This window comes from Hypanus sabinus, chromosome 26 (assembly GCF_030144855.1).
Source record: "Hypanus sabinus isolate sHypSab1 chromosome 26, sHypSab1.hap1, whole genome shotgun sequence".
In the NCBI taxonomy this organism is placed as follows: Eukaryota; Metazoa; Chordata; class Chondrichthyes; order Myliobatiformes; family Dasyatidae; genus Hypanus; species Hypanus sabinus.
The window spans coordinates 45,538,176-45,549,471 of NC_082731.1; the positions used below are offsets into that span (position 1 = coordinate 45,538,176).

An 11,296-nucleotide genomic window follows, 5' to 3' on the forward strand; every position below is an offset into this window, starting at 1 on the left:
GGAAGGGTGAAGAAGCCAGAATAAGAAAGTGGGGAAGGGGAAGGGCTACAAGCTAGAAGATGATAGGTGAAGCCAGGTGAGGGGAAAGTAGATGGGTGGGGGAGGATGAGGGGGTGTAAAGTGAGAAGCTGGAAAGGTAGAAGAGGATCTGATAAGAGAGGGCAGTGGACCATTGTGAAAAGGGAAGGAGGAGGACGCTAGAGGCAGGTAATGGGCAGGTGAGATAAAGAGAAGGGGTAAGAGGGAAGTCAGTTGAGATTCCCAGATGCTTTGTTACTTGCCAGTTGCTAGGGTCCAGGACATCTTGAATCACATCCTCAGCATTTTTAAGTGTGAGGGTGAGCAACAAGAGGTAGCAATAACTGGGGTGGATAGAGTGACCAGGTTCTGCAAAGGGAATTAGCTGCTAAGTTAAAGGACAGGATCTCCAGAGTCGTAATCTCAGAATTGTTACCCATGCCACGTGCTAGTGAGCCTGGTACTAGGAAAATAATAGAGTTTTATACATGGCTAAGGAGTTGGTATATGAGGGAGGGCATCAGATTTTTGGATCATTGGACTCCTTAATCAGTGCATAGAAGTCCTAGTGAGAGGGTGTGCAATACTTGATCTGCTATTAAGGAATGAGACAGGTCGGGTGACAGAAGTGTGAATAGGAGAACACTTTGCATCTAGTGATCATAATGCTATTAGTTTCAGAGTAATATGATAAAGATGGGTCTGATTAGCTTCTCAGTTGGAGAAAGGCCAATCTTGATGGTATCAGAAGGAGTTGGCAAGTGTGGATTGGGACTGGCTCTTTTCTGGCAAAGGTGTATTTGGTAAAGCAGAAAGCCTTCAGAAGTGAAATTTTGTGAGTACAAAGCTTGTATGTGCCTGTCAGAACAAAAGGTAAAGATAACATGTTTAGGAAACATTAGTTTTCATGAAATATTGAGGCCTTGGTTCACAAATAAAAGGTAGTGCATAGCAGGTGTAGGCAGGTAGGAAGAAATGAGGTACTTATGGAGAATAATAAATAAAAGAGAACACTTTAGAATGAAATCAGGAGTGCAAGAGGTTGCTCTAGCAAACAAGGTGAAGGAGAATTCTAAGGGATTCAACAGATATGTTAAGAGCAAAAGGATTGCAGACAAGTGGGAGGTGCTGTACTTTGGTAGGACCAAGCAGAGTAATTCTTACACAGTGAACAGTAGTTCATTAAGGTGTGCTGTGGAAATAGGGATCTGGGAATACAGATCCATAATTCATGTAAAATGGCGGCACTGATAAATAGGATCTTAAAGAAAACTTTTGGCACGTCAGCCTTCATAAATCAAAGAATTGAGTGCAGGAGCTGTTACATTTATCCAGTTATGTTATATGGTTCAGAATGTTGGACAATATCTAGTAACATGAGGAAATGAATTTTTTTGAGGAGGATTCAAAGAATATCATGGATGAAATGAATATCTAACGAGGATGTCATGAACAGAGCAAGCACAAAAAGAGAAATAATGAATGAGGTCATGAAAAGGCAACGTGACTTCATTGGACATGTGATTAGGAAAGAGGAGTTGGAATACACGGTAATTATGCGAAAGATTGAAGAGAAGAAAGCAAGAGGAAGGCAAAGACAAATGATGATGGAGACAGTAGCCAGAGAACTGGAAATGAATACCAATGAATTGATCCACTAGACCCGAAACAGGAGTGTGTGGGCCATGGCAGTCAAAGCTCAGACTGGGCATGGTACCCGATGATGATGACAGGAGGTGGGGTGTTATGTTGAAGATGGTGGTTAGCCTAATTTGGAGTATTGTGTGCAGTTTTGGTCACCTACCTACAGAAAAGATTGAACAAGATTGAAAGAGAACAGAGGAAATTTACAAGGGTGTTGCCAGGACTGGAGGACCTGAGTTATAGGGAAAGGTTGGATAGGTTAGGTCTTTATTCCATGTAATATAGAAGGTTGAGGGGAGGGTTGATAGAGGTATACAAAATTATGTGGGGTACAGATAGGGTAAATGCAAGCAGACTTTTTTCCACTAAGGTTTGGTGGGACTACAACCAGAGGTCATGGGTTAAGGGTGAAAGGTGAAAAGTCTGAGGGGAAACGTTTGCATTCAGAGGGTTGTGAGAGCGTGGAATGAGCTGTCAGCCCAAGTGGTGCATACAAGGTTAATTTCAATGTTTGAGAGAAATTTGGATAGGTACATGGATGGGAGGGGTATGGATGGCAATGGTTCCAATGCAAAAGCAGGTCGATGGGAGTGGGCATCTTAATGGTTCAACATACACTAGGTGGGCCAAAGGGTCTCTTTCTGTGTTGTAATAAAATGGGCAACAGATGGAATGGAAAGCTATGTTACATTCACCACAGTAAGAGAGAAAAGACATTTATTTATTTTATTTGCCTCCAGGATGAAACTGATGAGGTCAGAGATGTGTAGTATTGAACTGTCAGTGTCCAGCGTGCCAATACAACCAGCGACCGACTGCTTGAGGGGCCAGGAGCTGCCGGCACCCTAAACCTTCCTACGGCAATGGTCAATCATTTGAATTAAAATAAAATCAAATGTTTGTGAAATATTTTATAAAGATTGAGCAATTTCTTAAAACACCAACTTAGGAGAGAAGAAAACTTATGTATGCTATGTTGTTGTAACTTCAGTAAAGGGTTATTTTTACCTACCCTTGTCAAATACTAGATCTGTTCTAGATCAAAATGTCTGAGCACAGAGGAATAAGAGATGTCTTCATCCTTGGAGTAGGCACAGGCACTTCAATCCTGGGTTTCAGCTCTTTTTTTTTTGCTCTCAGATCTTTTTCCATTAACCATGGGTCTCATGTTGAAAAATCTTGACACACATTACATGAAATTAAAGCAGATTTTTGTTCCAAAATTTGCATATGAAACAACTGATGGTTATTGGCACTTCTGAGATTGAATGCTTTTAATCCTAAATCTCAATTAGCCAAACATCTACTATACAAGCCCAGACACAGACAATAATGACCACTGCATAGACTGGGTTATTTTATATCGTAGACCAGAGTTAATGCAGTTTTATGGACATTCAGGACCTCCCCTCAGTGACAATATTCAACAGGCTAACAGGGCGTGAATAACTTACCTGAAATGCATTGGAATTAGCAAGATTAAAGACCTATCTTCTTTTAAATGCTGCAGAATTCAATAAAATTGTACTTGTCATGTAATATTGGAGACTGGAGAAGAGGGGGAGGCAGTTAGAGGTGGGATGTCATGTGTGTTAAGCCTCTGGGAATCTGTACAACCAGCATGGGAAACCTGGGCATAAGCTGACAAAAGATGATAAATTTAGATTTTGCCATGGGGAATGTGGTATCTCAAAGATTAGTCCATTAAGTTTTTAAGAGATTTTTTTTATGTAAAGCAGTGGGTGCCAATGGGCACTTTTCTCTTGAAGGGAAGCGGTGGCAACTGACGTCTGGCTCTGATGGAGAGGGCCGGCTATGTGGTCTGGGGTGGAAAGATGCAGAGGTAAGATCCCAGTAGATGATGGGGACTGAGTGAAGGCTCCTAAGGGATAGGAAGCAGACACCTAGGAGGTCAAACAATTGGAAGCGGAACCAGTAGAAAGGGTTGGACTGGACTGGAGGTGGAGGGTTGTAGACAGAGATACCGGAAGTTTGGGAAATTGATGTTCATGTGATCAGGTTGGACGCTACCATTGTTCATTTACAGCAGGCTGCCGAGAGAGTCCACCCCAATCAAAACTGCATAAAAGGAGTGACCAGAGACCAGAAATACATCGTAGCGTGATCGACAGAGTCCAATCCACAAAGCACATCGATTAAACCTTGCCCAAGACCCAGGAATCGGGCACCATCCTCTGACAACATCAGAGAGAGAATGATTAAATGCGGGCATCTTCCTCCAGCAGCATCGAGCAAGAGAGGGGGAGAGAGAGAGAGACCAATCAAAATCTGAAAAAGGAAACAATGCTAGAAAAACTCAATTCATGCAACAATTGTAGAAAGAGATACCATCAACATTTTGTGCTGGCAACCTTTCATCAGGAGTTTTTTTTAGTTTTTTGGTCGCTAGTGAAATGTAAGAAATGCTGAGAGAGACACTAACTTGCATTTAGTAAGATCCAACAAACAGCGGCATGATAGCGATGCTGTTTATGGTATAAATTTTGTCAGGGCATTAGAGAGAATTCTGGCTTGATTGTGACTGTGAAGTCTCTGCGTTCACCTTTCTTTAAGGTCAGATTCTCTGCTTATACAGGAACACCTCGTTTCTGTAACTGCAGTGTTAGTTTGGCTTGAGAATTCTAATCTATGACTACATTCTTTGGAGTGATGCTTGAAACCACACTCTCTATTTACTTACAAGAGATTCTGCAGATGCTGGACAGAGTAACACATACATAACGCGACAACTGATTCGAGTCTTTTTTAGTAAATTTTTTTCACTGAGAATGTTGCTGACAAGTGGTTATTTGCTAGGCTTGTGAGACACTGACAGAGAAATGAGTCAAAATCTGTCCTTGGTAGCTGCTGACTGAGCAATGGCCTGAGGAATAGAAATATATTGGAAAAAATTAGAAAAATAGCAAAAATCAGGAATATTGACTCGGACCTCCAAGTGGACCACAACCTTGCCGTAGGGTTTGGAGGCTCAATGACCCAGAGAGCTGTGCTGGCTGGAGTCAGGGCTTTATGCTTTGGCTCTTGGTAGGGTCACCCATGCCAAACAGGTCATAGGGTAGAGGCCAGAGTAAGAGTGGTCCACCAGGTTCAGAGGTTCAGTTCAGGGCTAACAACCCTTCTGATCACAAGAAATGGTTATGGAAACAGCAATGAAGGATCCTTCTACATCTGTGTGTGAATGGTCATGGTCAGACAGACGGAGACCTTCATTGCTGCCCTAAATGCCAGTGGCGTAACAGGCAGTAAGTAAGTAAGTAAGCGACTAGGATATCATAGAAACCGTGATAAAACTCACCTGTCTCATTAAAGCTGTTTAGGAGAGGAAATTTACTCTCCTCAGTAATTCCGAACAATCTTTAAATGAGCCCCTCAGTACCAAACTACTTCAAATAAAATCAAGCAGGTCAGGCTACAATAAACTCGGCAATGATTTGAACATGAACCTTTCAGTCAACCCTGCAAAGTGTGGTCTTTCATTGGTTCTGTGGTTATTATTCTATAGATTTATTGAGTATACCCACAAGAAAATGAATCTCAGAGTTGTATGTGGTGACCCTTTACTTTGAACTTTTAAAGTGCCCTTCATAAGCACCTGGGGATGGTGTGAAAAATGGGAGAACTACCCCAAGAGAATTCAAGTAGAGCCTTACACTTGTACTGAAAATCAAACCTTTCTCCCAATGTCCCAGATACTGTCAAACAATGGACATGCCCCTTCCCACTAATTGATCAGCAAGGAGTCATAACCTTGGGAAACTTCAACATCAGTTCCATACTTCCATAAACTCACAGTGTAAAATGACAGACTCTCCTAATGAAAGGAGATGGCCCTCAGTTTAACATCTACAGGAGGCACTGCTAAAAACAATGCAAAAAAAAACTATCAAAGATCCCACCATCTGGGCCATGCCATCTTCTCACAGCTACCATCAAACACGAGGAAGCACACCACCAAGTTCAACCATACAGTTCCAGAACTAACCAGCAAAACCCTAATCACTATAGTTTAGCAACTCTATGACCATTCTGCACAGATCTGTTCTCATAGTGCTTTATTATAAAAACTGTGTATGATGTACATTTTGGGTGACGGGGTGCAGATACAGTACAGGATGGCATCACTGAACCTCTTCCCAACTCATTGCTTACATTATTCTCCTTGCGATCTTCACCTCCAACACAGGAGAGTTTAAAGATTGTGGGTTAAAGCCCTACTCCAGAGATTGACCATAATAATCTACACTGATGTGTCTCTGCATAATTGTCAGAGAATGTACCTTTTGGATATTGCATCGCTTGAGTTGCCAGTCAACGCTGAACTCAATGTAGGACTGCCTTAGGGATTCCAGCTCCAGATTCTTCCTCGGGGTTTACTCCTCAAGCCTCTCCCATGAGTGGGTATAGATGCAAGGTAGTAGAGATCAGAACAGTTTTTTTCTAAGGGCAATATTTATGCTTCTTTCAACATTATGAAAGATTTGTCAGATCCTTGTTGTTTTGTTGTTTCAGGGAGTTGGCTACATTCTGTATGCTACAAATGTAGCTTCAATTCAATAATATTCAAAGATCAAAGCAATTTTGGGATGTTTGAAAGGAAAAGAAGCATCTATCATCAAGGACCACCCACCCCCACCCAGGTCATGCACTCTTCTCACTGCTGTCATTGGGAAGAAAGTATAGGAGCCTGAGGACCCACACCACCAGGTTCAAGAACTTTACTATCCCTTAACCATCAGGCTCCTGAACCAGAGGGTATAACTTCACTTGTCCCATCATTGAAATGTTCCCACAACCAATGGGCTCACTTTCAAGGCCTCTCCATCTCATGTTCTCAATATTTATTGCCTATTGACTTATTACTTTTGTTTTTCTCATTTGTATCTGCACAGTTCAAAATGGTGACCTATACTGCTTTAATAATAATTTTACTCAGAACTTTTAAACTTTGATGTTTGACTCTGAATCTAAAAGGGGATTGAAGGCTTATTCTAACTGCAGATGCCCAGAAGCTCCAAGTACCCTATTCATTTGCCATATTTTTCTGGATTTAACGTTAACTGGAACACTTTTAGGTTACTCCTTGCTTCCAGCTTTTTCCGGCATCCGGTCCAGATTTACTCATCACCTGTACATACAGTAAAGTGCGCTAACAGCCTACACGCCTAGAGATGGTCAAGTGGGCAGCCGCAAATGTTGCCACACATTCAATCAGCAGCATAGCATGCCCACAGTGCTTGGCCAATTAACACAGAACACAACAGCAACAAAAATAACAGCAAAGCAAGACCCGTTCGTCTCCCCCCCCCCCCCCACACACACACACAACCATCAGCTGTTACAGGTGAAACTACTATTGATTTCGAACTTTGTCTAAGCTTATTTCTTATTTTAAGATATTACTATTACCCTTTGCTTCTCTCCCCCCCCCCCAACACACACACAAACTTCTATTGCTATAGTTCCTTCCTCCTTTTTTTCTCTGAACTGTATTTGCTGAAGGAGGAGGTACAGGAGCCTGAAGCCATACACTCAATATTCCAGGAACAGCTTCAGTCCCACCGCCATAAAAGACTTCTGAATGGACAATGAACCCATGTACGCTACCTCACTGGAGCACATGGGGTGTCCAGGATGGGGCAGCACCTCTGGTGAGGGTGCTTGTCGTGTCCATTCCGGGGCAGCTCACTCACTTTTGGTTCCCACCGGACACTCGGCTCTCACCTGTGGCTCCAAGTAGCTGTTTGCATGCGGCAGTGGCCACACCCCGGTGCTCCACTTCGTTAGGCGGATCTGTGAGATAGTGACATGCCTGTTCCAGCCTGGGAAGTCAGCTTCGGCGGACAGTGAGATCCAACGGCTAGTAAGGTGGTTCTGTAACGCTCCGTGGAGAGCGAAAGGCGTGACAAGGCACAGAAGACACCATGGTCATCCAATGCAACTAAGGAAAACCCCAGTTTGTGACGCTTGTTCGTACCTCTGGACCCAGACCTGAGGTAGTGAGAGTGGAACTGCCCCCGTGCAACGGCTTTTCCGCTTTAAAAACTCTCCCGCACCGTACAGCCACCATACACTACCTCCGTTTCTCCCCTTTTTTTGCACTTGTTAATTATATATATTGTTATAAGTTTTAAATTATGCATTGCATTGTACTGCTACTGCAGAGACTAAATAAATCACAACAAACGCTAGTGATATTAAACCTGATCACAAACCAGAAAAGATCTGCTGATGCTGGTGTGTTGATATTAAACCTGATTCTGAAACTTTTTCCTTGAAGCCTGCTGGAAGACCAGTGACCTAATGTGCTAACTTTAATATTTCCAGTTCCCCCCGATTTTATACTTAAATGCTTCCCGAGAGACCCTTTTTGCCGTCACAAATATTCTAAACGACGTATAATTGTGAGCTCGTTCTGCTGCATCTTCAGTTCACGCGCTTCTCAAAACTCCTCACGTCTCACAGGCCATTTCGCGTCAGTGCTTTTGGGATGCGGGAGGAGCCACCGCCCTGACCACCACAACAGTGCGAAGATAGAACTGTGCTTGGTTATGTTGTTTGGCTGGAGTGAAATATATATCCACCCACCCAAGCATAGAACAAAAATTATGTGAAAAGCCGATTAATGGTACTTCAGACGTACCCACGCTCATTAACTCAGTTTACAAGGCAGAACTTAAATGCCTGAAGACAGGACTGGGCTAATTTTTAACCAGTTTAGAAAACAAAAGAGATTTTAAAATTGGGCAACCAAGAAAAAAAATGATTAAGAGAAATGTATTTATAATCTTGGCCTCAAAGAGACCAAAGGCATGGACCCACCACCAGAAATAAAATAACATTTATATCACTAATGAAATAAATATTACAGATCTTTATCAGAAACACTGAATTTACAGGACCCTTAACATTGTCAGCGATCCCTCCCATCCATCCATCAATCTCTTTGACCCCACCTACCATTAGGCAGGAGGTACCGTAGCATTTGGACAAAAACTATTAGAATGGGGAACAACTTCTTTCCCCCAGGCTGTGAGACTACTTAATTTCCTGCTACCACCCATGTTTCAGCACAAATGAAGCCCCAGTAATGTTATACTGTTTACTTTTTAACTTGCATCATAAGTACACATTATTTGTCAATTTATTTGTGGTAAAATTACTTTATTGTGTGTATGTGTGAGTTATATGTACTGTGTGTGCTGTGTTGTGCACGGTCTGGAGGAACATTGTCTCATTTGGCAGTATACATCTGTAGAGCTGAATGACAATAAACTTGAACTTAACCTACCTTCTCTGACCTCAAAGAGACCAAGAGCACGTACCCATCACCAGCAATAAAATAGCAATACTTTACTTTTTATTAGCTGTTAATTAAATGCTGATGGAAAGAATACAGGACATTACAATCTACCTATCACAAAATACGTGATTTTGATGCTTAAGAGTGCACAGTAACACAACTTACACCGTGTTCTTCTGCATGCTCCTCCCTCCAAATATTTTTTCTTAAAAAGTTTTAAATAATTCATACAATCATTTCAATACAAAGACTTTTTTCTCTTTACACGTACAAGGGAAAGAAATAGGATTGTGGTAGCTGTGTGAAGAAGCTGGGCTGAGAATGAGGCAACAGTAAACTGTGTATATGCCTTGTCTGTGGAGTCTGAGCTGTCATTACCACGTGTCACTTTGCATTCCAATAACCAGGTCTTGGAGTTAGTGCAGGTATCGTGTATTTGGCCAAAAAAAATGTGCCTGATTCATTCTATACAATAACTTAGTCAAAAGATCAAGGTCCAGCATGCATCATTTGAATCCATCTAACAAATGATCCACAATAAAAAAAAAAATGAGAGCTAATCAATTCAAATCAGGACCACTGCATTCCACATCAGAGAAAGAACTGGGATCTATGCAAATATTTCTCATTTGATTCGGAAATGGCATGCCAAAATACTTTAATACACCCAAGTACTGCACACTCCGCTGTTTAAATCCATTACAAGTTCAATTTGATATAGGTACAAACTGGAAAGCACTCCACTGTTTAATGAATAACGACATAATTACAAAGTGCGCTTCAAGTTTTATAATCATGTAAAATATTCCATGATAATATTTCAAAACATCACTTACATTTATTGAAGAGGTTAACTACTCAGCTGAAGTATTATGTAATTTTAAACAAAACAGGACCATGACACCACATTCAGTTCTTCCCAGTTTCACAGCTAGTGAATAATCTTAACCAAAGAACAAATGGTTTAAAATGCATCGGCAGTTTTACCATCTATTTCCCTCCCTCCACCAAAGCCACACACATGAAACAGGTTACATGTCTGGCTACTAAAATTAATCCAAATTGTTTATTCCAAATTAATTTGAAGTGCAAAGAGTAACTTTCATTACCTCGAACTTTTAAGGTGTGCATATTGGAATCTAACCCTCTTCTTTTCTGCCTTCGACAGTCAATACAAAAGTAACAGTGCAGAACCTGGGTCAAATTAAAAAATGCACAATCTATCATTTTATCTGGCTTTAAAACATGTATGCGTGCATCTCCACTCAGTGAAATGCAAAATCAAGCTCCAATTATCCTCACTTCAACACAATAGTGTGAATAACACTAAGTTTGTCTTGTTAACTATTACATGGAGCAAGCTACTCCCAGGGTTTTCACAAGTCACTTTGGCCATAGCCAACCCAGAAACTGAACTGTTACTCAATTTTCCATGCCTTATTTCATTTGACTCAAATTGACCCTAATCAGACTTCTGGGCAAGTTTGTGAAGAGATTATGGGTGGATTTTAAATTTCCATTACACTTCACTCATTGCAAAGATCTTTCTGCCTCAGCTTGATTAATGTTATACATCATTTAGTCAAATGGTTGAGACCCAGCAAGCTCAAGATCTAATCAATTTAAATCAGGATCTAAGATAAGGTCTTTAGGTCAATGAGTAAAGAATAATGGAAAATTTTAATTAATCCATACACATCCATTTCAACATCCATTCTTGTGAAATTCATGTAGTTAATTAGTTCATCATGTGTTAAGTGCCATGTCATAAGATGTGGGCAATCATGATCTTTCCATGACCATGATGGTTCTTGGCAAATTTTTCTGCAGAAAACACATTTTTTTGCCATTGCCTTCTTCTGGGTTTGTAGTTAATATATAAAGGAGTATCCACCTCAAAATCTAAAAACGCCTGCTGATATGGTCAGAAGATAGAAACATTATCTTGTGACAAAAAAGGGGTTTCACCTTGTTTCCCATTTCAATAATTGGTGTAGACAAGATGGCATGGTGACTGTACATTTCACTGACCTGTAAAGGATGATTCAAAAACTTCAGATTTTATCAACCACATTTGCTTAGATAACGCTTATTTGAAAGAGAAAAAGAATCTTTAAAAGAGAAAACTTTAAAATTAATAAAATAATAACATCAAGTTTTATAACTATGACTAGTACATGTAACAAATCAACAGGAAGTCGGCCTAGCTAACCTGGAAAGAAAGCGAACAAACTTCAGCCTAGGAGTGTTACCTGTACATAACAACCTGCTGGTTTCAATGCTCTGGTGTTAAGGCAACCGTTGATCTCAAAA

At 40.9% G+C, this 11,296-nt stretch overlaps 1 protein-coding gene across 2 annotated transcripts in view; it reads left to right on the forward strand.

Moving 5' to 3' along the window:
* Window positions 1-6,978, forward strand: part of LOC132381523 (regulator of microtubule dynamics protein 3-like) — a 38,152-nt gene extending 31,174 nt beyond the window's left edge. For both annotated transcript variants that reach the window (XM_059951007.1, XM_059951006.1), the window contains one exon: window positions 2,403-6,978. In XM_059951007.1, the coding sequence (XP_059806990.1) occupies window positions 2,403-2,432 (30 nt within the window). In that variant the 3' untranslated portion in view covers window positions 2,433-6,978. The remainder of the gene's footprint in view (window positions 1-2,402) is intronic.
* The last annotated feature ends 4,318 nt before the right edge of the window (window positions 6,979-11,296 follow it).